At 39.3% G+C, this 26,647-nt stretch overlaps 1 protein-coding gene across 4 annotated transcripts in view; it reads right to left on the bottom strand.

Annotated features, from left to right (window-relative positions):
• SPAG16 (sperm associated antigen 16) overlaps positions 1-26,647 on the bottom strand; it is a 385,479-nt gene that overhangs the window by 163,238 nt on the left and 195,594 nt on the right. For all 4 annotated transcript variants that reach the window (XM_064660354.1, XM_064660355.1, XM_064660356.1 and 1 more), the window contains exon 12: positions 17,549-17,734. In XM_064660354.1, coding sequence (XP_064516424.1) covers positions 17,549-17,734 — 186 coding nt within the window. The remainder of the gene's footprint in view (positions 1-17,548; positions 17,735-26,647) is intronic.

Below are 26,647 nucleotides of genomic sequence, written 5' to 3'. Positions count from 1 at the left end.
GCAGCACAGGGTTTGCCACTGATGGCAGTAGGAGCAGGATTAGATCCAGGTTTATCTCCACAGGAGCCTGACAGCTCACACTTTTGGTCTGGTGCACAGTAAATTGAGCATGTAAAAGGAAACTGAGCTCTGAAGTGGTACAGACTTAACTGGTAAGTTCAAGGGTGCAGTTCTTCCCCTTCCTCTGTCCTTTTCTTCTTCCTTCTGCCAAAAGACAAGCAAAGGCTTCCCAACTAGGAAGGCTTAGCCAAGGAAGAAAGAACCCCAAACATGATAGAAATGTTTTATTAATATTTTCTAGACATATAAACACACATTACTCGTCTGACTCAGCAAGTCTGTAAATTTGCAATAAAATCCTGTTACAGTCTTTTCTTAGACCTCATTTTAAAAAAGGAGAACTTAGGAGTCCTACTGTTTGAACACAGAGGTTCTGAAATGGATCAAACTGTGTCTTTTCATTAAACCAACCTAAGTGAACGTCAGTAGTTACATTTTTTGTCTTACTTGGTAAGTTTTGAGAGGCTGCAGCAGTTTATTTTTCAGAGTTCAGATTTCTCCTCTGAGATCTAGAATGTTCTTTTTCCCTTACTTTTGGGGGCTGAACTGAGCATGGCAGCTTTCCTTTAACACCAATTTATTAGACTCAACTCCATCACCAGCCCTGCTTCAGCTCCTGCTGAAACCAGGAATAAAGACTACAGAGATTCGGTAGGTGAACAGATTCCACCCTGCTGCCAGAGGGAACTGCAGCCCAAATCCTGTCCTGGCTCTGCTGGTATAAGGAGCACCTTGCAATGCAAGCCAAGCTTTGTGCTCACACAGGATGCCTCTACTCCTTCAGGTGACCCCCCTGTCTGATCCAAATTTGTCTAACACATTGCAAGCTCCCACTTCCAGCGAAACCCTAAGAGAAAGCTGAAAGGCAGCACCTGAGCACGAGTGGCCCGGAACTGTGGATCTCATTTGCTGAGGTCTGAGCACACTGAGCCCTCCCCCAGCCAGTCTAGTCCCACATGTTTTGGGGTTCACTCTTGCAGGCACCACAGAAGTGTTCCAATCTGCCTACAGCAGGGAGGTGGGCCAAAAGCAAGTCCATCAGTGTGCCCACAGGCTCGTGTTAACCCCTCCTTGCACTCCAAACTCTCCCATTCCCTGGCATCCCCTCCACAGTGGTGGCACAGCCTCACTCCCACCGACGCATTTGTGTGCTGCTAACGAGCTGCTCTGTCAACAGCAACACCCAAACAGAACAGGAAAGCTATTTTCTTGTGTTGGAAATGTATTTCATCTCCAGGGACCTTGCCTCCTTACATATTTTGCTGTTCTAAAAATTACTTTGTCCTATTTCTATAACTTGAAACAGCCTCTTTGGCAAATAATACACAGAAAGGGAAAATTGAATGTACCTGAGAACAAAAAAATACAAAAAAAGCACATGCAGAACAGAAAAAGAGGGCAATGCATTACATTAAATGAAGTCTGATAGCTTGAACTTCAGATTCAGCGAAGTCTAATAGTGAGGGACATTTGGACAAAATTCCCCTAATAAATTTATAATTAACCAGCAGAAAGCAATGCTCCAGTCAGACTTCTATTCTGTGGTGAAATTAGATAACAGCCAAATAATCACAGTCCTTGAAAGAGCATTCTGTGAACGCAGGAGAAAGAGGTTGCAAAACTTCATGCCTCACCACTGGGATTAAAATGCTTATTTGCCTCAGTTCCTTGTAATTTATGTAACAGAATATGTATTAGTGGAAAAGCAGCCAATTATAACACCGTGTTTATTTTTCTGGCAGAGCTCTACTGGGCGTGTTTAAGTAGCAGCTGTGCATTTATTGAGCATGTGGAAACTTCCCCCACCAGTGAGATACTGAGCAGTGCACGAGGACACAGCACTGAGGAAAGAAACCTCTTGGACAGAAAAGCAGCCAGGCAAGGTTTTAAGGGCACACTGGTTGCTGTGGTGGTGAACACAGACGTGCTGACTGCCTGACGCCAGCCTGGAAAATAACAAGAACCTGTATTTGCTACCAACAGTTATTGAACGTGTCACAGCATGAAGTGCACACAGATAGTTGTGGGTTGGGTTTTACAGAACAAAAGACTCTCCCCGGTGCCATGTTTGGTTAGAACTCCCTGGCACAAAGAGACAAAAAAGAAATATAATCAATTCCCCTTTGTTGTTTGAATGATTCGAATACCACTCAAACCCAGGATCAATTTTGAAAACCACTGAGAATAATAAATATGATTGACAATAGCTTTATGTTTTTTATGAGTGAAAAGTGCAAATTACTAAAATAATAATATTGTACTTAGTCTTTCATTAGAAGGTGTGAAAACTGTTTGTCGATAATCTCTCTCTTTTTATTGGCTTGAAACATGAATAATGAATAATGAATCTACTTCTATTACACTGAAGATTCAGCCTATTAACATCTTACATTTCTTTGAACAAAGGGTTGTGTAAGAAGTATTATTATTTTTATTATTTCTTGCTTCCAGAAAAAGGGGGTTTGGTGTGAAGCTAATTTTTTAAAAAGGAAAGATAAAACAGTAAGACATAAAATCTCTGCTTAAGAATGGCTTATGGTCTTTTTGCTCTAACTTCCCCTGTTAGCATTATGATTTTAGATCAATATAATTACACCAATCTAATCACAGTGCACACTCAAAATAAGTGTCATTGGATGAGAAGAACAGTATCCATAATTACCGGATCAGACAGATTTCTACATTAATATAGTGACACTGTAGAATCCTTTAAAGATGTGGCTGGAATGGAGCACATCTTTAAATGTAAGGATTTTCTTAAATGTTCAGCTGAACCAGGACCAGAAGATACATCACTTTGCCAAAATTAGCCTAAAAACACAACAGAAATTAGCACTCCCATAGCTGTCTCAGAGACACCACGTGATTGTCCTGAATTGCAACAAACATGTTCTGGAGTTTTGCTATAGAGCACATACATTTTCACACCAGACTGCAATATGTTCTTCATTCCCTGTTACTGTGTAGGCTTGGTTGAACCTTGTGTCTTGTCAAGGTATCTTTAGAATCTCACTAGTCAACACCTAATTGTTGGCAGCACAGGGCATTTTTCAGCTCATGGCAACAGCTGCTGCAAAAGCTCACTTTCCTTTGAAATTGGGCTCTAAATCAATTTTGGTAATTTATTTCAGCTACTTTAGTTTGAACAGAAGCCTGTTACTTACAGTCCAGATTTTTCAGAAGTGAGACGCATTTTTATATGCTTCAAATTTGGATTATTTTTCATTTGAAAAAGATACCCAGGGTTAGAATTAGGTCATCAAAAATGACTTTGAAAGTCATGGAGCCGGAAGAAGATTCAGGCATCTGTACTCAAAATGGGCCTCTTGAGCCTCAAAAGGGCTCTTGAGAGTCCTTTCCGAGGACCATTTTGGTCAAATACAGACCAAGGCAATGACAAGGCCTTGCTTGTAAATCTGTGTAAAAGAACAATGCCTAGGCATGATCCAAAGTCCTTTTACTCTGACTTACTGAGTAATGCTCTCTCAGAGCAATAGATAGCTCTCCCAGAAACAACAGATTTGTTAACACTGCTCTAAGGAACTCAATTTAGTGGGCATTCCCAGAACATCTCTAATGTACCCTAATGGGATTTGGACCCCACAGAAGCTGCACTGGTACCCACTCCAAGCATGATGCAGGAGCACAACCCCTACATTCCTCGACCATATTTCAAAATCTAGACTTAGTTCTTCCCTCTGCCTCAGGGAAGTCAACACCCACGTGTTAAACCATCTGTTCATGGCTATGACTTCCTAACTTTTTCATCGAGTCTGTCCACAGGCACAAAATAAATTCCATCAGCTGAAGAAAAAGCTTTGTGCAGACCAATGGTCCTGGCACTCAGAGAGACAAGATCTGAAGCAGTCCCCCTCCAAGGTCAGCTCCTGTATTTCACAGTTATTGGATAAAATGCCATTTCAGTCCTTTGGACAGGAACTAGAACATGATCTGCTCTTCATCTGTCTGTGTCTCCCTTGCAACACACAGAAAGCAGAACCATCTATCCCAGAATTACTAACCTCGGTTGAGGGACGTGGTGCACTGAGATCAGAAAGGTGAGGCTTACATTATTTTTTGACTGTAACCCTTGCTCAGCAGTTTCTGCAAATCAAGTTTCCATAAGGGATTTTTCTGTGGGACAGTGAAGACAGGAGCACCAGAAATCATTTATTGAAAACCACAGCCTTATTTTATTAAACAATTATCTCCTACCCCCTCAAGGCATATGGGTACGAGATAATCAGATCAGTGCAATCTCAGTAATAATAAAATAGATCTAAACCATTTAAGCTGACATTAAACACTGCAGAGCGAGTACAAGCGCGTTTTCTGCTCAGCAGTTCTGCAGCCAAATAAGCAAAGTCTCGCTCCCTGGTGACAGTGGGTTATCCTCAATTATCATATCAGCTGACATCAGCACTGAACTCATGTCCTGTTTTCACAGGCAATATGGAGCTGTCATCATCTTATTATTTTGTCTTTTTTTTAATTATTTATTTTATTTTTTATTTTATTTTTTATGACAAAAACTTTACCTGTAAAACTATTGCCTTTTCGGGCTGACCCTGAACGGCTCAATCCAGATGTCTCAATTCCTCCAAGGACATACTGCTGCTGATTTTGAAAGCTAACAATATATATATATTGTGATGGATCACTGCCAAGTGGCTTAATTTTGTGTGTGTGTATATTAATGCCTATGTTAGAACTAGTTCTAACCAAACAGCTTATTGTACAGTTTTAGGCTTTTGCTGTTCAGATAAAACGTTGTCATGAAAAAAAATATTGCCATCTAAACTCATCATTCAGATGCCCTTTACAGTGCATTCCAACCATCCTGAAGAATTTCTTTGTAATTTCTTTCATTCTCTTCCTTTTCATCATGATCACATAATAAAGAATACAGCATTATATGCACAACTACTGACTGGTGAGACATAACGTGGAAAATGAGAAATGTGACAATGAAAAATAAAATGTGAAATACCTTTACACCAGAAGACCAGATAAACTTACTGTCCTGTATTGGAATGCACATTTTCTCTTGAATCTTGGTATCTCACTGTGAGGCTGATCTGATCTATTTCTTCTGAAAACTCACTGACAATGTCATAAATAATTGCTCTTTATAGGATTTTAAGTCTGTAACAGTATATTACAGCACATTTTTTTCAAAAACACCACTCCTGTAACACTAAAGCCCAAAATACCTTGCCAAAGCCTAAGTTCATCCCACAGGGATCTATCATACCATATTCTCCAGAAATCTGCATATTTAGGACAGGATTTCCAAACTTCCCTGACAACGCAGAGTCTGAGATTCATATGATTTTTGGGTGCCTAAACAATGGGATTTTCAAAAGTGACAGTGTGCCCACTCCAACATATTTTCAGTCGACCCTTGGGGCACTTTTAAAGATCCAGCTCTCGGTGTGTGTGAAATGCAGAGAACCCCAAACACCTGCTGAGGTGAGAACTTTGTTCCGTGACTTTACCAGGCTCAGGCAGCAGATGATAAGGGGAAGAACAAGCCATGGCTCTCTCAGGCTTCTGTCTGCCCAGAGTCACATTAAACCACATGATGGATGCCCTAGGTCTGCGCTGTTTCTAATGCAAACCCCTCACCTTCCTTCAAAAAAAAAAAATCAACTGTTGGAAAACTATTGACAACAGGGAAAAACTGAACAAGAACTATATAGGAGACCGGCAGAATAAATGTAGAGAACTCAACTACATCCACACAGTTTTTACAAAGTTGACTTAAATCAGCTATTAGCCCTCAAAAAAAAAAGAAACCACCACCACCAAAAAAAAAAAACAACAAAAAAAAAACCAACCAAAAAAAACTCAAACCAAACCCAACAAATCTCCTTTACCCCCTAAAACTCCGAACAAGAACTCCATCATTAGTTTACCTCAGAATCCATTTGCTACTCTAGCTTTAAAGTGATAACATCCTACACAGGATAGTAAAAGCAGTACCAGATCTTCATAATCTAATTTCACCACCTTCTTAATTTATTTTTAATGAATTTTTTTAAAAAAATTATTTTTGATATATTTCTTTTCTATCTTTAATCCCAACCCATCTGGAGGAAGGCTCCTGTAAACAGCATGGGTAGCTCACACTGTCCACTGCACATGTAAAGGGAGTTCTGCCAGCTCTGCTCCCTGAGCATCCCATACACATGCACTGGGCCCCAAAACTATCTACACACCATGAATGGTCCTATCAGAAGCTGTCTTAATGTTTTCTGATACAGAAGAGAAAATGCCTTTATCAAGGAAGTCAGATGAAGAAAAACCTATGGTCTCAGACTCAAAAATGGAATGGCAAGTGAATGTTAGAGACCTCTCCTTATTTATTACTGTATTGCAAACCAGTTATTTATTACTGTATTGCAAACCTTGTTATTTTTGAAATAAAAATATTTTTTGTTTGAATGAACAGTCAGTTGCAACAGTGCAGAGAACCACGAGAGCCTGGGCCAGGGCTGTGTATTGTGAATTAGCATCATGCAATTACACAGGATATTAATGGATGGGTTTAATCTCCAGCATGCAGATTCACTGCATAAAATGCACTGTTACCCTTGTCGTATGTTAGTTTATTTTCTTCCACTTTCTAAATTTACTGAAACTTCTTCAGGCCTATTAAATGAGCAAATCCTTTCTGAAAACAGTACAACAAGGCTGAAACGCAATAAATACAAGCACTTTAATATTTAAGTGAGGAAAATGAATTTCAGTGTGTTTTCAAATTGGTTTTCTTCACTGCAGAGTTTCTTTATTTGTCCAAATAAAATGGATTTGAGTGGGTGGCAGCTTTAAGGAGTTATGCAGCGCTATTCAATGGCTTTGTGAACTTGGGAAGGTATTATGAATAATGGATTTGCTGTGCTCTTAAACACGGAGCCACAACAAAAACAATATCATTCGAGGTTTTCTAACAAGCAGCTGCTGGAGTGAAGAATAAAAAGCCTGGCCTACTGACTGAAGCTACAGGTGCATGTTTGTTGAGATCAGTGCAGCAAACCATGGGATTGGAAACGTGTTTTCAGCAGGAAAACCACTCAAACAAAGAATATGGAGAGCTAAATTCCCAAGGATACCTCCCACCACTTTGATCTGCTATTTTCTTACAAGTCCATTTTTACATTCTACACCATCCCCACTCCCCCCAGACAGAGCTGGGAAAGGGCTGGATTTCCCTTTGCCAACTGCTGGAGGGAAAGATTAACTTGAAACACATGCAGAAACTATGAGAGTACTGGTTTAGTTCCCTCCTTTTATAGATCTCAATATGTATCTCAAGGGGAGAGAGTCCTTTGCTTTATTTAGTAATTAATTTAAAAAGACTTTAATTTCATCAGCAAATTACTCAATCTTGAGCATTAATGGAAACAATATCCAATCATTTGCAATATAAATAGACTTAAAATGAATTTGAGAAGTGTGCACCTTGATTCTTTGAAAATGAATCTGCCCTCAGTCTGATAGAAAATCAGACCAGTTTGGGACATCTAATCCATTCCTAACAATGGGCAAGTTTTCAATACAGGGGGACTGGAAAATGCAGCAATTTCTCTGAGGAGTGGACACTTCAGAGTAGGAGAAGGAAGGATGTCTACCTTTGAGGTGGGATGATCTTATCCTCATTTTCTTCCCAAACTTGCAAATGCAAAAGCTGTTCACCTTACACACATAGGCACCTGAACTCTTCCACAGCCTGTTGAAGAGAACCTCAGTAATCAGGATTTCAAATTCTAGTCCCAAAAGCCTGACTGGTGTATTTGATAACCAACATATCAGTACTTGACAGGATTTTAATTCCAGCATTGCAATTCTAAAAGTTGTGACATCACCTTATCTTGTTGATACATATATATCAAGCAAGTCTACTAAAATCTTCAGTTGCACATAGCAAAGCTTGGTTTACACTATTGCTGAAGGTGCTGAATATGTAATCAAAGTATTGTCTAGCCATGACTGATAACCTGATATGGATCACTTAAAAGGCTGACACACTTAGAATTAAGGTTTTTTCTACCTGCAGAGCCAGCTGCTACTTCCCACCTAGCATTGCTTATTCTGTCCTCAAACCCTTATCTTCATCTTAACCTGCCAAACACACTTAGCTCAGATCTATATTACAGTGAAACGAACTCTGACATTAAAATAAAAAGCTACCAAAAGGGCTTTTAAAATGGCAGAACGTAACTGCAGTAGATCACATACAGTATTTTTACTTCTTTCTTTGAATTTCAGAGGAGGGATACCAGTAGAACTTCAGCCATGCTCACAGCATGCAGCCAACTCACATGCCCTTTATGCAACACAAACGCCCCAGGACCGTCTGCTCTGTATTAAATAATTCACAAATTTTGTTGACATTTTACTGCAGTCTCAATATTAAGATTCCATTATCTAGAATGTTTGTTTGGGTGACAGAAATGGGTTTGAAAGAGACACTAAAATGTAAAGAAATTCATTGGTTTTGCATCAAGTGGATAATTCCAATACATATTTAATAGGTTTCCCACAGACACACAGGCCTTTGCAGGCTCTGAGTTCAGTAAATAGATGCATAAAAATTGTCTTGCAGATGGTGAATTGATTCCTAGCTGGGAAAGATATTGGTCATCCTAGAACAAGGGTTTTGTGTGATGTGTCTCAATTCACATCAGAAAACCTGTGCTGAATATTGAAGTGCAGAAGGGAAAGTGCCAACATTTTTGTTTTCTTCATCTTGATCTTCACCTCCACTAAGGCAACCCTCCCTTATTTTCATGAGAGGATTCAGCCTGGAAGTGTAAATAGTTCACAGACTTAACCACTTGTCTCATGTGGATATGGGCTTTATAGCTCTCAAAGCCTATTCTGAAGAGTCTGAGGTCTGTCTCAATCCACACAGGGTACCAAAATAATTGTATCATATGTATGTGGTCCAACCATTTAGGGAAATTTAAGATTTAGGACAGAAATGAGCCCCAAGTTTTTGAAAACTGTCACAGAGAAAACCACTACTGGGCTGGAAACAGTATTTGTTCACATTTTAAGGAGGTACAAACACAATTCAATGTCTTCCATCTTCAATAAAAGACCCAGGGCACATCTTCTATATGCAAGAACTGTTCAAGGATTTGTGTTCATTTTCCAGATGAGGCTAATCAAAGATGAGTGTAGTTTGCTTTAACAGGATACACATGCCAGACAACCAGAGTTACAGCATTTGGGGAGAGGGAAGAATCTCTCAATACAAGGTTTTGTGTAACATCTGAACCCTTTAAAAAATTCTTTTTATAAAAAAGGAAGAAAAAAAAAAAGAAATGCCAAAAGCATCTCACACACACACATCCCTGAAGACTGCCTGGAGCCAGGGGACAAGAATTCAAGCAACAGGAATTTACATATATCAAGGCATCCATTACAGCAGACTTTTGAAACCAAATGACCAATTAATTTGATTTCAAACCAGAAGACATCAGCAGCTACAAACAGTTCACCATTCACCGTATGCCTGTCAGAGTAGTGCTGCTTGTGAGTAGTAAGATGTATTCCTGTTCTGGTTAATTCACTGGGGACACAAACAGGGGAACAACCTGCAATCACTTGTGCTGCAGCACACTGTGATTTTGGGTAACAGTGCTGCACTTTAACACGGATCACAGACTGTGTGTGTAATAGCTGCACTAACTGGTACTGACAGGATATGGTTGTGATGACAGAAATACATCATTTTAATGAACTGTTGTCTTCCCTGAATTCTGTAATAATATTTGACAGCTCTCACTGCTGTACGAATTACTCTGGTGGTACAATTCGGTTTTGGTTTGGTTGAGATACTGTAAGACTATTTCTAGGAGAGCAGGTGAGGTAAAGAAAAGCCTGCCAGTAATGAGTGACTGTAGCATGAAGGGAAGAGAAGATAATGAGCCTGGATTTGGAGTGAAAAACTATACTATGACTTGAATTGTGCTGCATGTCTACAGTGCTGATCCTCTGCATTTGAATACCGAATGTAGGGCAGTGGAAACACCCTGTCAAGATCTCAATAACATTCTGCAGGAGCCATAGTTACAGTACCTGCACACTTGCAAATAAGACAAGGAATTCAACTTGCACCTTGTCAAAGAGGGAAAAATCCAAGACCTGAGACTCCTACATCACACATGATCCGAGTGGACTGAGCTTTCTGCACCTGCCAGCTGCTCTGGTTGGGATTTGATGGAAGGAAGCCTAAGCATTACCTTCATCATTCCTCCTGCTCCCGAATTAGCTGTCAGGGAACCTAGGAGGCACTTTGATAAGTGAGGTAAACCAAGGAGAAAACTGTCCAACTTCCAGGTCACACTACCTCAGCACTTAAATAAAGCAACTGCTGTCCAAGGGGAATCTCTCAGCCAACTAGACATAATTTAGGAAATCTGTGCAGCCCTGGGCTGACAGAGGACAACTAGAACATAAAATCCCCAATTGCATCTAATATGTTTTTCCAAGCCATATTAGATGTTAAAATTATCAAACAAGGAAATTTCTGAGATAAGAAAGGGATACATCCTTTCATGTCAATCAAGTGCAACTTTCTCCACTATCTTTCCATAAAAGAAGATGGAAATCCTATGTAGATAACAACTGTAGAGTTCAGGTAAGCCTACTAGAAATACCTACAGGACTCAGACATTTTAGAAAGTAGCTCCATTCATCACTTTAGTTTTAAAAAAATAAAGTAGTAACTCGATTTTTTTTTCTTCCCTCTCCATTAATCAAAAACTGTGCTGTGCAGTTCAAGACCAGTAGCAGAAACCAGAAAGCAAACCACTTATATTTCTGTCTATTCAATGCTTTTGGAAAAAAAGTCATAATATTCTTAGGATTAAAAAAAAAAAAATCCCTCTAACCACTAAGAAATTCAAATATGCTTGTTATGTACAGGCTAAATTGCCATGGACAGTTCTTGCAAAAGCCACAGAGAACATGGATTTATCCAGACCTGCAGCCAAGGGCCACCAGTACAAACATTTCAGCAGAAGCTACACAGCTCCTGTCACATTTAACAATGTGATTAATAATCACAGAAACATCTGTTTCTCATGAATCTACATTACTACTGAAAATCCTACTACTGAAAATTCTCACCCAGTAGGAACATTTGAAGACAACTAATTTTGACATTTTTTAATGTTACCAAAGAATAGAAAGTTTTACTGATGGCTTCAGCTGTAACTCACCCTATGGGCCCCAGTAAAACCCTTCACCTCTTTGTTTAGTTTCACCAAAAGTAGACAATGGTATGACTTGCCCAGTTCAGGCATTCCATGGGAATTAGGTAAGATTTCTCTGGCTTTTTTGACTATAAATCTGTGACCATATTAAATATTTCTCATTACTGACCCCTGTTGTCTCATACGAACTCTAACACGACTAAATTTCAAGTTTACAACACAGCATTCAAGCTACACTTCCTGTAAAGTTCTGTACTTTAAGATTCCTCTTTTTCAGTATTTAGCTCTATTTTCCCCTTAACTGAATACCTATGCTTTGGATAGCATTTTTTTCCCTGATAATTCACATCTTCAAATTGATTTTTACAATTGGCTCTCTGGGAATTACAACGACCAGGTTTTAGATTTTCTCGGTCCTGAAAAATGTGTTATGGAACCGTAGCATACTTATAAATGTGGAGACTTGGGCATGGGCCTCGTTTGGATTTGAGGGATTAATAGCAGCTTGTCTCTCCAGCACTCCTCAGAGGATTCCAAAGGGAATTCTCCTTTATCAAAATGGCAAGCATTTCCTGCTGTGCTGTCAGGAGACACATTACAAACTACCCAAAGATGGTCCTGCCACATTTCCTCTGAGTTCTTCTACTTGCCTTCTAATTTCCTGGAGGACATTTGTCTTTTCTGAAAATAGATTAGCTTCACTTTTACTGGAATCAATTAAACATGGTATGTGGCCAGAAGAGCTTGTGGCTTCTGTCCCACTGAGAAGTGAGTCAGACAAGTGTCACCTGAAAAGGGGTATTTGGACAAGGGCTGGTTACACACCCTCATTCCAATTCCAAATGTGAAAGCATAGCTCCATTTTTGACTTTGACAATATTTATGAGTTTCTCCCAAGGAGATGTTACAGGATCCTGGTATGGATGCCTTTGGCATGGTGAAAAATGACTACACATCTGATAGTAAATATTTCATTTAAAAGCTGTCCATTGCATAAGGGAAAAGGAAGAAAAAGAATCAGAGTATGAGTGTCAAGGATGCCAGGAGAAGCCAGGCTGAACTCCAGCCTTTTCACACTGCTCTGATGGTACAAGGCAAATGGCTTGACTAGTCAACTTGGCAACTCAAGCAACATTAAATAATTACTTCATTGAGACTAAAGAAAAAAAAATCCACTCCAAACTACAACAGCAGCTTAAAATAAACTTCAGCATGTTTTGCACTACACACGACCAAGATGTGTATTAAAGTAAACATGCAGTACCATCATTGATGGTATCATTCCAAGGAAAGCTAGAGCTGAGGAGGGGCTTCTCATGAAACAAATTCCATCCCTCCTTGATGTCTTCAAAGTAAGCACTAACCCTAAATTTCCCAAAATTAAAATGCTTCTTGTGAGAAGAAACAAAACTATAAACAGCAGTTACCAAATGGAGAGAAGTTATGACAGAATTTTAGTGGAGGTTTAAGAGAAAAGAAGGAATTATTCAAATAAACTAGGAATTAATGTCATATATATATGACATTTTGGTAAAGAAGTGAATATTCCAAGTCTTGTTGTAGAAAAGCAAAAGGTGTCAACAATTATTTTTGTGTACATAAATAAGAGACTATATTAATGCCTTACTAACAAGATACTATCTTAGGGGTTGTGCAGGATAATTAACAGTAATCATGACAGATTAGTTACTTTTAAAATTTGCACCTGAACAAATCCACTAACGGATACTAGTAATGACTGAAGATTGATGTAAATCCATATTTTAGAATTTTAAAATATAATTTGATTACGGGAGAAACTTCCAGGAACCACACAAAAATTGTCATGTTGAATGAAAAGGAAAACAAATAAGTGATGGAGTATAAAACAGCAAACAGAAAGCAGCAACAGCTCCAATTCACAAACATTTCTTCACCCTGAGGTCTGTTACAGGATAGCACAATTGCATTTCTCTGTGGCCTAATTTCCTGTATTTTGCACTATTGAAAGAAAGGAGGCAAAAATGAAGAACTGGTCTAATGACTGTATAATGGATCAACTGGAGGAAAAAAAATTCTAAATGTTCTGACTTTGCTGCAAATGATTTCTTAAGCTCAAAGCATAAATAACAATGTTTGCATTTAACATACAGTGTACAGCATATGTTTGCAAAACTAAACAACCGCCTGTGTTTACACGAGATACATGATGCTCAGCTTGATTTGCATATCAGAGATCAGGCTGTAAATCTCTGATGATATTTACCGTTGGATAATTGAAATTAATCCTGCCAAAATGACTTTGACAGTCCTGAATTTACAGCCTGAGAAAACAGCCCTGGAGCTGCCTGCTGAGCTATGAACACAGCTGGCTCTGTGTCTGCAACCTGACCTGTGCTCCTGGATAAAATCCTCTCCCAAATTAGAAGCCTCTTCCTTTCTTCCCCAGCTTCAGGTTGATTCCCATAATCATTAAGCAGTTGGGCTAACTTCAAGAAGAGCAGATATGTCTCTGTTTTGCTGGTTTGTTTTGTGTTTTTTATAGTTTTTCTAACTATAGCAGGTACATTAGTTATCTTCTTAGTTATCTTCCTTCCCTGCCCTCGCCTCCCCAGTGTTGTGCCATTTGCTTTCAATGTCCTCTAGCAGTGGCCAACTCTCCCAGCAGAAAGCATCAAGACATTCCAACACCAGAACTCAGACTCCCTCAAATCCTTCAGTAACCTGGATCATGGTTGTGTCTCAGCCTGTGCCTGTCTCTTCCAGGAAGAAGGAAGGTGCTTGGATGGTTGTTTGTTTTCTGTTTTGTTTGTTAAACTCAGATTGTCTCTTTAAACAGAAGGCACATAAGTTGTCCAGGAGAACAACGAGGTTAACTACAAAGCTACCTGATGTTATCATCCTGTCAGGAATGTCACCTGTGCCTTGATGTGTGATTGACACACAGAAGAAAAACATTTGTGAATATTACCCATAGCAAAAGAAAATAATAAAAAGACCAGATGTAGTTTCACCTTCTAAGAAAACAAAATTCAAATATTTAGTAGGCAGAATTTTCTTATCATTGCCAAAGAATTATGTAATTTATTGAAACTGTTGGCAACCTTTTCCAATTTAAGAGATGTTGCATCTTGTGATGATTGTGAAAGTTGCACTTTGGGTTTTGGTGCTAAAAGATAGCAAACAGCCTCCCCAATTTCTTGATACCAAATTTACAACTACAGAGAATGCTATATATTTTTCAAAAGCAACATTTATAGATAGAAAAGTATGTTTCTAATGTATAAAAGGGGCTTTTTTCAAAGCCTGGAAATAAAAAGACAACTGCCACCCATTACAGAAATGGATGCACTTTTATTTGTAGCATTTATTTACAACATAGCTCTTTCAGAAAGGTGGCAGTGATAGCTTTGATATTCATCTTGCTTTCTCCCCCCCTAAAACCTTCTGCTTTCCAGGACTATCCAATTTGAAAGCAGGCATCCATCCAAATATGTAATATTAAGAAAGAGAAACAGCTCTCATTTATAAAATCTTAATTCCTTGTCAGTGGAAAGAGTAAAATTACTAGATTAACTGTGATCACTGATTATTATCCTCCTACAAATATGTTATCCTGTGCTCTGTCCCCTGTTCAGAGCTCGTGTCAGCTGGCAGACACCTGGAGAGGGAGAACACTGCAGATGACAACTGGATAAGCACATATTCTGTGGGGATGAGAGGAAAAATAACTTCCTAGGCATCATAAACCCCTGTGGAAAGCTTGCTCCACCCCCCTGAGCTGCTGTACACCCCCAGTCTGCAGGAGTCTGGAGGAGATGCACATTTCCTGGTACCCAGCACAGCTGGCCTCATCTGGATCGCAGAACTCCAGGCACAGAACGGATTCACAGGAGACACCCCGGGAATCAGCTGGGATCAGTGCTGCCAAACTCAGCCAATTAGTACTGCCACGTCAAAATTCACTGCAGGTTCTTTTGTAGAGCATCTCCATATGTAAGCACCAGTAAATTAACAATCCAGTGGAGGATCTGAGCGTCATTAATCTCAGTAATTTTCCCTTACTTCCAAATCAGGCCATATATTCTGCACGGGCTGATTTTCACTTGAATTAGCCAACATGGGCATAAGGCCCAGTTGCAGCTGACTGTTCTGGAGTCAGGTCTCCAGGCAGCATGTCTTAAGCCTGAAACAACCACATCTTGTCATCAAATCCCTTTTACAGAAGCCCTTCAAGAGTCTCTCATGTTCCCACCGTACTTGTTCTGTACTAAGTGCATATACCATGTACACTCCTACAGCACATCCTACAGATTCATCTCAACAGATCAGCTAAACAGAACTCAACTGGCTTTTGGACTGAGGTAATGGAACATAACCCAACACGAGTTTTTACTGGGAGCAGACTGAAAGCCCACCAGTGAGGACTCCCAGTGAGGCTTTTTTGTTCCGTACTCTGAATACTCCTATTTTAATCAGGCTGTGCCACATTTTTTGTCACCTCCTGCTGCCTTTAGCCACCGAGATTTCTGCCTGACTTCAGGCTGCAATAATTCTGTGCCTATAACTAGCCTTTCACATCATGGCTGTGTCCTTACTCTCTTAATTCAAATGCAAAATGCAGATCAGATAGACTGGAGGTAGAAAATGAGAGTTGCTGATGACTGTGAGGGGGAGGCATGGGTTGGCGGTGAAGGTTTGCTTTGATTCCTCTGACTACAAAAGCCTCCTTGCTAGAGAAGATATTTTAAAATGTCTAAACAAAACCTCTGTCTATGCAAATTCAAAACCATTCTGACATAAAATTAAAGCAATTCTTGCCATTATTTCTTAAAGGTCATGAATATGCCATAAAAGATGATCAAGGCATTAAATTACTGCAACAGGTTAAGAGACAACAATACATTAGATTTCTGGTGTTTCCATTTCTAAGGAAAACACTGACCATTAATTCTTATTACTGATAGTAAATGGTGGAGGCATCATCTGTTATCAGAACTGGCTGACAATTTCTGTTATAAAACCCACTTCTCAGCTGTCTTGAACTTTGCCAAACTTTAACTGGTTTGTCTGTGTTTTATAGAAGTTGAATATGTGCTTCAAGCTTTCATTTTAAGTAACTGCTCTCAGCCAAAATAACTTGGAATAATTCACGAAAGGGTAGTTTGTTATTCCATTTTGAAAAAAAAGTTTTGAACAGTATTTAATGCTTCCTCAATTCACAATCTTAAAGCGAGACTGGAAATCTGATCCTGACAGAGTTTTAATCAGCTCTCCAAAAAGTCTGGGTGAATTACAACAGTTTGGAAAATCTCAACTCAAGGCTCCCTGCAATTCCAGCAGACTAAGAGGGATTTAGGAAAAGGAACAAAAGAAGAAATTCTTCCTTGCTTTTTCTGTGAAGTTTCTTTCCCTGCAGTGGCCAACAAGCTTGAAGGACTATTTCATCTCGTGCAAATGCAAAAGAAAAAAAAGACCAATAGCAAATGGAAAAAAACATTAGGGCTGGATAATAAAGAACCAGGGAAAAGACCTGTAAGACTGGAAAATTCTCTGTGGACTGGTGACATTCAGTTGTTAAAAATCAGACCTAGTACAGTACAGTGGTGCCAGTTATACCACTCCCAAGTAATTCAGGAGTTGAGAAGATGCAGTTTGGAAAAAAAAAAATTCCATTCCATTTCTTTAAGTTGTAAGTTAACGAAAATTGAATATAATTGAAGAAAGTTCAGGAACTAATGATTAACTGGTAAGCAGGAATATACTAATATTCTACAAGCACCTTCATAAAAATGCATTTGCCTGGATAATAAAAAGGTATACATTGATTTATTAATCAGGAGTGACCTTGCTGAAACACATATAGTGACTTTATATTTCCACTTGGCCAACCTTAAAGTGTGTTGCATGCTTAGGAGCTAGAAATACTACATAGAAAACTTACTCAAAGTTTTAGTCAGTTACTTATTTAAATTATATATTTAAGTTCCACAAAGCTCTTACCTTAAAAAAAAAAAACCAACACCGCAGAACAACAGATGCCAAGTAAAAGCAAATATTTGTATTTTGGCACTATCTGAAATCCTTTCCATCTCCCTGTTTAGTAAAGCCTTTATCTGGTAAACCACATCAAAGTCTGTTTTTTCCAGCCCTCTCTTTAATTTATCTGTGTTCTCCAAGTGAACTCCACCAATCGATGCTAAATCGAGCTAAAACACAAACCCGTGGTTATTAAGCGAAGTTATCAATTACCTAACACAGCCTCTCCAGGAGCTCCCTACCTGTTAACATCCCAGATTTTGCTCGTGCTGTCCATGGAGGCAGAGGCCACGAAGTCCCCCCGGGAATGCCAGGAGCAGCCGTGGACAGCGCGGGCGTGTCCCCTCAGGGTCAGGATGCACCCGCGCCTCGAGAGGTCCCAGATCCGCACCGTGGTGTCCCCGCTCGACGTCACCAGCTGGGTGCCACTGGGGATAAAAACAGCTGTCAGCAAGGGTAGAGGTGAAGATGTTCTCAAGGGACACAGCAAAATAATTTACCTCTGTTTAGAAAGACAGCTTAACTAGCAATTGATGTGATGTTAAAATACATCCAAACAAAAATCGTGTTTGAAAACATTCTTGGTTTTACTTGACACGGTTTTCTGACACGTCACAGATGAAGCGGTCGCTTATTAAATATACTATCAAAAGACAAGGAAAGGAGATAGGAAGGAGCTATCTCCCACAGAAAAGTGAACACAGCTTCCAAAAATTACTTTCCTACCTTTTGTAGTCTGTTTATCACTAGAGTTTATCAATAAAATAAGTGAGCCCAGAGAACTGCTTTCAAAACAGAATAAGACAGATTCAGGGAAGAATATTTTCTTATTTCCCAAATTCATACCTTTCTACATGTAAATTATTATTAAAAGCATCCCAATTTTGTCTCTTCTAACTCAGCATAAACACTTTAACACATTCACTATCTCTTGGGGTCATTGATATATTACATGAATGAAAAATACAGAGTTTAACTCAGATTTTTTGACAAAATCTTCAGATAAGTGTAATTCTGTTTCCTTTAAGCATGAACATATGGCTTCAGACTAAAAGTTCACCTGCAACATGTTCTATAACAACTAGTAGAGGATTCTTAATTAAAAGAAAATAATAAAAACAAGTATGTGGAGTGATACCCTTATTAAACTCTCCCAGCCCCAGCCTGTGGCAGGATTTCTCTGTGCTTAACAAGCACATCCATGGAGTTTTTTTCCCCACGAGTAATTGATTTTTGAACATATGCAAACTTTTGGCACCCACAATCTCTTATGTCAATGAATTCCAGAATTTAATTACGCATTGTGTGAAAAGCTATTTTGGGGTCTTAAATACCTTACTCCATTTCACTTGATGCTTCTAATTCTAATACTGTGATTAAAAGTAAACATCTACTACACATCCACCATCTCTCAATGTGGCATCACCTGTGGCGTTTCAGGGCCCTGTTATATTTTACTGCAAAGCTGAAGATTCCTGCTCCATCGACTCATTCCTCACGCAGACATCATTCCAGCTCTTGGGGCACATTTACCATCTCTCTCTGCACCTTTGCAGTTGCAGCTGAAGAAACAGGTACCCAAGGAAGCGATACAGCAGCACAGCAATGTTTCCTGGTTTATTCTGTACTCTTGTCATTCAGTCAGCATTTTTGGCCCCCCCACAAAGAAGCCGACCACAGCGGCTCCAGGATTGCTTTCCTCAGTATTGAGAAGTAGTTTAGACCCATTCTTATCTATGGACAATTAGGGCCATTTTTTCTTATGTGCTTTACTTTGTGTTCATCTGCATTGACTTTCATCTGCCACTTCGCCATCAAGTCACCTGTTGAGACTGGAATCTTTTCCTGTAATTCTTCACTTGCTCCTTTTTCCTGTCCTGGCTAATTAGCAAACTCATCAACCTCATTCTTTTCCCCAACTTCCAAGATGGTCTTAACTTAGATCCCAGCACAGATCCCCACGGGACTCAAGAATTCATCTCTCCATTCTGAAAGCGACATTTTATTCCTGTCCTTTCACCACTTTTTCAATTCACAAGATAAATTTCCGGTTTATCCAGGACAGTTTTGATTCCTGGGGAGTTTTTGTAAAACGACCTCCAGAAGAATTTACTGCAAATCCAAGTGTATGAAATTCATGAATCTCCCTTGATCAAATGCTCAGCAAGCCCTTTGGAGAACCCCCAGCTGATTTCTGAGGCTTAATTTCCAAAGCCATGCTGATACCTCCCCGGGCTGCACTGCAATAAATGTATCCAGGTATCCTGTCATTTTGCTTCTTAATATCATTTCTATCAGCCTTCCCAATATAAAAGTTAGATCAATCCATCTGGAGTGCCTTCATCCCAAATTCCTTTAAAATACTGGAAAAAAAGTTAATGCAGCCCTCCCAGGTATATTGCAGGTTTTCAATCGTGTTTAATAAACAAAAACAAAAAACAGGACAAAAGTGTGCAGATAATACACAAAAATACAGGTCAAAAGTATTTAGGTTTTCAGACTAATTTCTGCTGTTATCTCAGCAACATCAGTAAGATGACCTTGCCTTTAGGATCCCATAAATTCTGGTTTTATTTGAATAATGGCAAAGGTGCTATCACAGGCAGTAGAAACCCTTCTCCCACATCCCTGGATATAAAAGTGTGGGAAGTGAAAACAGCTCAAGGGTTGATTCTAAGCGCTACCGTAAAACTTCAAGCAAGAATATACTCTGAGATATTCAGTTCACTGCTGCAGTTCATAAGAAAAAAAGAGGTGGGGGGGGGGGGGAAGAAGGGAAACAAGGGTCTGGGACCTGTGGTGTCAAACCTTCTTTTTTATATTCTTCCTCTCCTCCTTCTCCAGTAGATGTCCACCAAATTGCTTGGTAAAGTAGCTACTATGACAGCTTGAAATATGTGCATCATTTACCTGATAGATCTTAGGGGGGAACTCGACATTATGAAAGATCACCTACCTAAGTTTTTGACTATTTTTAACACTTATGGTTTAGACTGCTAATTTTTATGAAAATATCATTATAATCTTCATTAAAGCAGTTACACCCCCATGCCTAAGACAAAGCTTTGAGAGATTAATCTCTCAAAAATTTTAATATTGCACAGGAGTAATTCTGAAGCTTTTGTCACGTATCCCAGAGCATAAAGGTGTGAAGCCTGAGTAGGGGTTTGGGGGAGACCCTAATTTTGTAAAGCTGCTTGGAATAAATGTGCTTTTGTTAATGAAACACTTGCACTTTTAATAACTCAAGCTAGATCTCACTTCTGGAGACAGATAAAATTAGAGAAATGACAAATTATCATACCCCTTATACATTTATGAAATAAGAGCTTAAAACAAATTCGGAGGCAGGTATAAAGTGGGACTGATGAAATCTGCAATTGATTCAGAGGGAAACATGTACTGCCACTGTTGTGAATCACAAGGAGAGATTTATGGCTTATACATTTTTTAATATATAATCCCCAAAATGCTACATGAAGCACTGGTTCCTTGGGCTGAATTTCAAGAATATGCCATCCAGGCAGTGATGAAAATCTTTCAGAGAACAGATATGAGCAGGAAGGTAGTTCAAATGGATTCAATTTGGCAATCTGCAATAGGGGAAGGAGTAACAAATGAGGTTTAGCACTCCTTACAGATCAAAGGAGAAAAAAGGGGGGATTGAAAACAAAAGCACAGCTTGTACAGGAAAAAGTTTTGAGGGACAGACTGATAGTGGGAGGAAGGTGAAAAATACTCGGGAAGAGCAGGCCCAGATGCCCCAAGCCCTGCAACAGAAGCTCCCCAACATTCCCTGAGCATGAGAAAGCATCACTTCACCAAAGGAAGGGGAGCTGCATCTGCTGAGGCTCTGCAGTTAAGCATGTAGGAATTAATGCCAGCTTTTCTGGGAAGCACCAATGGTACTCATGGGAATGATGGCTGTCAGAGCTGTTTTAGCACTGAGGCTGTTTAGCAGTGAGGAAATCCTCGCCACACAGTAGTTTTCAAACCACATAATGAACAAAAAAGTGCTGTGTCAAGCCAAGTCAGACATCTAAATCAAAATTCTGCTATTAGAAAAAAATCCTATCTACTTAAGAGCTGATCAATAATTACATACTTTTTCTGATTTGAGGCCTTTTTTGGTCCTGGGAGATAAAAGAAACACTCCATATTTTGAGCTAATGTTTTGTTCCCCATAGTTCCAACGTTTTTTTACTGTATTATTGTTCTGTATAAGATCATGTCGGGGAGAAAAACAAATATATCAGGAAAAGCAGCGGTTTTTAATGATTTAGGCTGTCGGTTTAACAGTCTGTGGTACCCACACAGTCCTCTATTTCATGACTGATTTTCAAACAAAATGCATACTGATTTTTAGATTAAAAACACATGACATCAGAAGCTCATATATACCAGCAGCTACATATATAATCTCCATTTGAATTTAAGATTGATCACTAACAGGGAAAGCTCCAGCTAATCCTGTGCAGTGTGTATATCTAACTCAGAGCAAAATAAAACACTTTAATTGTTCTTTAACAAACAAATCAACGAACCAGACAACATATTAGGAGACAAGACAAAGGTAAATCCTACCTTCTTCTGTAACTTGAAACACATTCACATACATGCAAATAACTTTGCCATCTTTTAGAAATTTGGTACTTTTGTAAAGCAAGTAACAGCACTTTTGTGTGCAGTGCTCTGTGGACTCCAGCAGTTTGGTTTGTACTGTCTTGCTTGGTCTGCTTGGGGGGTTTTTTGTTTACACTTTCTAGCAGACCAAAGCACTAGAAGGGATGAAACAGGGATAGACTATTTGTTAAAACACTAAGTACACATAAAGTTCTACCTTTCAGCTGACTTCAGGTATTCCTAACTGATGCTGTGAACTGCCCTTCCAGAGACAATTAGAGCAGGAAAAACTTTGGAAACATGAATTCTGCATTCCAGAAAAGGGGATGGAACATCAACTTCTCAAGCCTTAAATACTCCCTCCCTCATATTCAAAACACACACACACACACACACACACACACACATATATTTCCTTTCTTCATACATTCCTGCTTCTTCCAACTTCATTGTTCTCACTACAAGATGCCTCTCCATTAACACTTCCCAAGTTGTAGACATATCAATAATTCAAACTCATATTCAGCAACAACATGAGCCTTTGGCACAGAGTCATTTTACAACATTTCAGGTGACTGATCACCTTTCTGGAATACCACTCCAATGAAGGCAACAGCTACCCCTGTAGTGCTCCTCTGCAAATATATCAATTGCAACACCAACAGTCAAGGCAGCTTCAAATATTGCACCTAGCTCAAATATTTCTGGATGATGGACTTGGATCTGAACCTCGAGCTGCTCCAGGGGAGTGCTCAGGTTCCTTGTGAAGCTGCTGAGGAACACTGAGCTAGAAAGCTCTTCTGCTTCACAGAAGAGTCCCATCCTTCAAAATTTACAAAGATTGTCATTTTGCCTTAGCCAAAACAAATGATACAGCCATCTGGGTCAGTAGATCCATTATAACCTCCAGAGAGGGAGATTCCATGACCTCCCTGGGCAGCCTGTCCCAGTGCTCTGCCACCCCCAACGTGCAGAAGCTCTTCCTCATGTTGAGGTGGAGCTTGTTGGGTTTCAGTTTATGGCCATTGCTCCTTGTCCTGTTGTTGGGCACCACTGAAAAGAGTCTGGCACCATCCTCTTGGCACCCACCTTGGGTGGGTCCCTTCCAGTGGGGATATTCCCTCAGCATATTCTGTGATATGTAAACTATATATTATATATATGTATAGTACTATATATTATATATTCATATTAGTTATATAGGGCTGTGGACATGGCCAGTGTTCTGTACATAAACTGAGACACAGCTCCTTTCCTCAGACAACTTCAGTCTAAACCAAGAGGTGGTGAGCAAAGCCTTACACACAGTGCTGGTAAATAACTGTTCTCACAGCAACACACTAAATCAAACACAGCTTGTGTTCAAGTTTTGTATCCTAAAAAGCTGCAGCAACAGGCGGCATCTGACTGGAACTCAAACAACACAAGCATCAGCAACACAACAACAAATTTTAAACATACAGTCCAACATTACAGGATTAATGGTCTTTTGCCATGGCACTTGAAAAACACTTTAAAAATCAATATTCCAATTGCTTAATTGGAAAAATGAGGTCTCTTATTTACTTCTATTCATGCAATTATTCTAAAGCAAAATCCTAAAAGCTTCCATATTATTTGCAGTATCAGCAGAGGTAAAACCTAAACATAGCAAAGTACAAGGCAAGAACTGCAAATACTGTTAAAGATTACTTAAATTTTGCTGAAATTTTATGCTTAGTCAAAGAGGAAAGATATAGGAAGGAAATGCCTGGAAAAACTGAACTATTCCACAAAAAACAGAACTAATGAAGACTGAATGCTTACAGAAGCATCTTTTGCCTCCTTGTTTCATATCATCTTAGCTGTTGACTAAATAAATATACCAGGAATTGATTGATCCTTTAGACTTCTCTCTTCATTCTGCCAGAATTAGCCTGCAAGTTAAAAGTCATTAGAGAGCATGGAAGAGGGATAAGGAACATGAAATGGGGGTGGGGGGGTGGAAATACATCCTTGTAAGCTTCATTTTTCTTGAAAACAAGATTAAAAACACTTAGGAAAGCATACACTTACCAACGGAGTCCCACCTGTGGTTATGAGAGCTGTATTTAAACACTCCCTTTTTCCTTTGGTACTGAAAACAATGCAAGGGATGGAATTACCAAACATCAGTTCAGCTCTGCAGTCATTGTAACTCTGCTTTATTCTCCTGCTTTGCCACGGTGCATATTTGTCACAGCCCCTCATTTTCCTCTCACCAGACAAGGTGAAAATTGGGCTGAATTTAAAAACTGCTGGGGTCAGCACATTATTAAAAAAGTTCCCATTAAAACTGTTGAAAAGACAACAGGTATTTTTTTCCACACCAGGCAGGAGACTGGCACAGTTCCTCTATAAAGGATGATGTGGATCAAGTCTCTGTGGGTACAAAGAAAGATGGGACAAAGTTCTGCAAGAGGAATACACCAAGGATTACATGGAAACTGCATCTGGCTCAAGATGTTTGGAAATAAAAGGTAGAGTCCAGGAGGGTACTAAGACAAAACCTCAGAAATGCCTTTCCTATTCTTAGCCATTCCCAGGCATCCCCTGGTACTCACTGCTGGGGACAGGACAATGGTCCAGAAAAATTTGGCATATGGAGCCACCCTTATGTTCTGAGTCTGTATTTGAACAAAACACTCAGCAGCAAAGATTTTGTTTCTAATAGATTTTGTAACCTTGGAACAGACCTGAGATATAGTTCACTATTTTGTTGCTGGAGTTCTGAGACTCATTAATTATTTACAGTGACACTTCTTATTAAAAACCCATAGTTCTTTTGGTGTCTGTTCTTTTGGGCCTTGTTGTAATTATCCTCATGGTCTATGTGTCTAAGACCCATTTTATGCAGTCATTGTAATATGTTTCATCCTCCAGGATAATCTTAAACCCAATTTTACTCATTTTATTAATAGACATAAAATGTCATTTATACAGAAGGTGAATGCTGGAACACCCAGTAGTAAAAATACAAAAAATACTTTTTCTTTTCTCATTTATCATCAAAGCTGAGCAAAAAAAAAAAAAAAAAAAAAAAATTAATTTCAAAAATGCAACATCAATTGTAAACTAACATTCTACAAACCAAGGAAGAAGTTCCAAAGCCAGGAAGCACAACAGCAACCAGCAGATGGTGGGTGGCACATGGGTACATGGCTTTTTGTCGGAGAAGAAAAATGCAACCATCCTGCAAAAACCTGTGACATAAGGCTGTTGGCTGCAAATCTTCAGCACTGTCAATGTGTAGTATGCCAAGTGCAAAACTCCAGGTAATTTTTCATTCTACATTACCTAATTGCTAGATCTTTTTATCATATTTCATGCTCACACATTGACCCATGCCAGGATAACTGTTTCCCCCCTGCGGTGCTGCCTGGCTGTGACAGCCAGGGAAAAACAATAAGGCAGGTTTTTGGCACAGCACCACTTGTCACTGCTTCTGGATAGACAGACACCAGGACTAGGCATCATAAAAGAAGTAATCTTTTGTTTTAATGAACTTCACCTTCTTGATTAAAACTTCCTTAAGGCTACTTTGCACTTCTAGAGTGACTGTTTCGCACCTGCAAAAATTTAAATATAACATGCTCCTACTACCAAAAAGTGTGACAGTATGGCATACATGAATTTTCAGACAACAAACTCAAGTAATTCATAAACAAGTTTCAACTTAAAAAGTCCTCCACATTTTAAACAGTTTTCCCTTTCTGATCTGAGTACTGGCAACAGAAGCTGCCGTACCCAACCGTACACAAATCCCACGTCACCTGCTGCCCCTCCCACTTCTCTTACCTGCTCATCTCTGTCCCAGCGCACAAATATCCATTTTTTTCCAAGGTTTTGGCCCACTCTAAACACAGCTTGTAGTTCTACATTCAGGATCATCATAATGATCTTTTATTTGCACAAGGATGGCCCCAATGGAGGTTACAAACCATACTGAGCACAGTCAGGCCTGTCCCATTCAAACCCAACACCCTTCTAAGATTAGCTTGGTACTCCCCCCAAAAACAGTGTGTTACCAGTCACTGCAGGCCAGTCTCTTGAATGTATAAAAAATGGGTTAGCTGCCATCATGTAATGTAATTAGAAGTAGTTAAATGAGATTCTAAAATCATTTAGGCACCTGGTAGAAGGTAGTTTTTAGTACATGTAAAATTGCCTTTTAGGAGGTTTTGGAAGTGTACCAGGTAAGGAATAAAAATTAAAAGAAAAAGATAAACTAGTTACAATACTTGGAGATTAGATGTAGCAAAATGCATGTCAGCAGGACAGCAGGCACTACAGATAAGATTGAGAGAGCAATGAATTATTACCTTTTTAAAAATTTTTTTAATTAAAAAAATATGATGCCTTTTCTAAAAGCTTTCTGCCAGTGCATGTCCAGCATCCCATGACAAAATTATACACCCATTTAGCCTGGGCTAGGAGCATCCTGGCATCCAGTTTGAAGCAGGGAGCTCACGGGAGCCTGGCCAGTGATACCTCCAACAATTATGAAAGCTGCTTATGCTGAATGTGTTTCTGGGTCCAGTTGTGCCACCATCCTGTATGACACTGCCAAGTAAATTGTCCTCCATTAACTTCATGAGAAATAATTTTTTACCTGAAATCAAATATAATGAGAAAACATTGCAAAACTACCATATTTTCTGGAAATGGCATCTATTCTGCACCATTCCAATACTCTCCCT

This window comes from Pseudopipra pipra, chromosome 7, assembly GCF_036250125.1.
Source record: "Pseudopipra pipra isolate bDixPip1 chromosome 7, bDixPip1.hap1, whole genome shotgun sequence".
NCBI classification, from domain to species: Eukaryota; Metazoa; Chordata; class Aves; order Passeriformes; family Pipridae; genus Pseudopipra; species Pseudopipra pipra.
The sequence above is the reverse complement of the archived record's forward strand: the minus strand, read 5'-3'. Positions and strand labels throughout refer to the sequence as shown.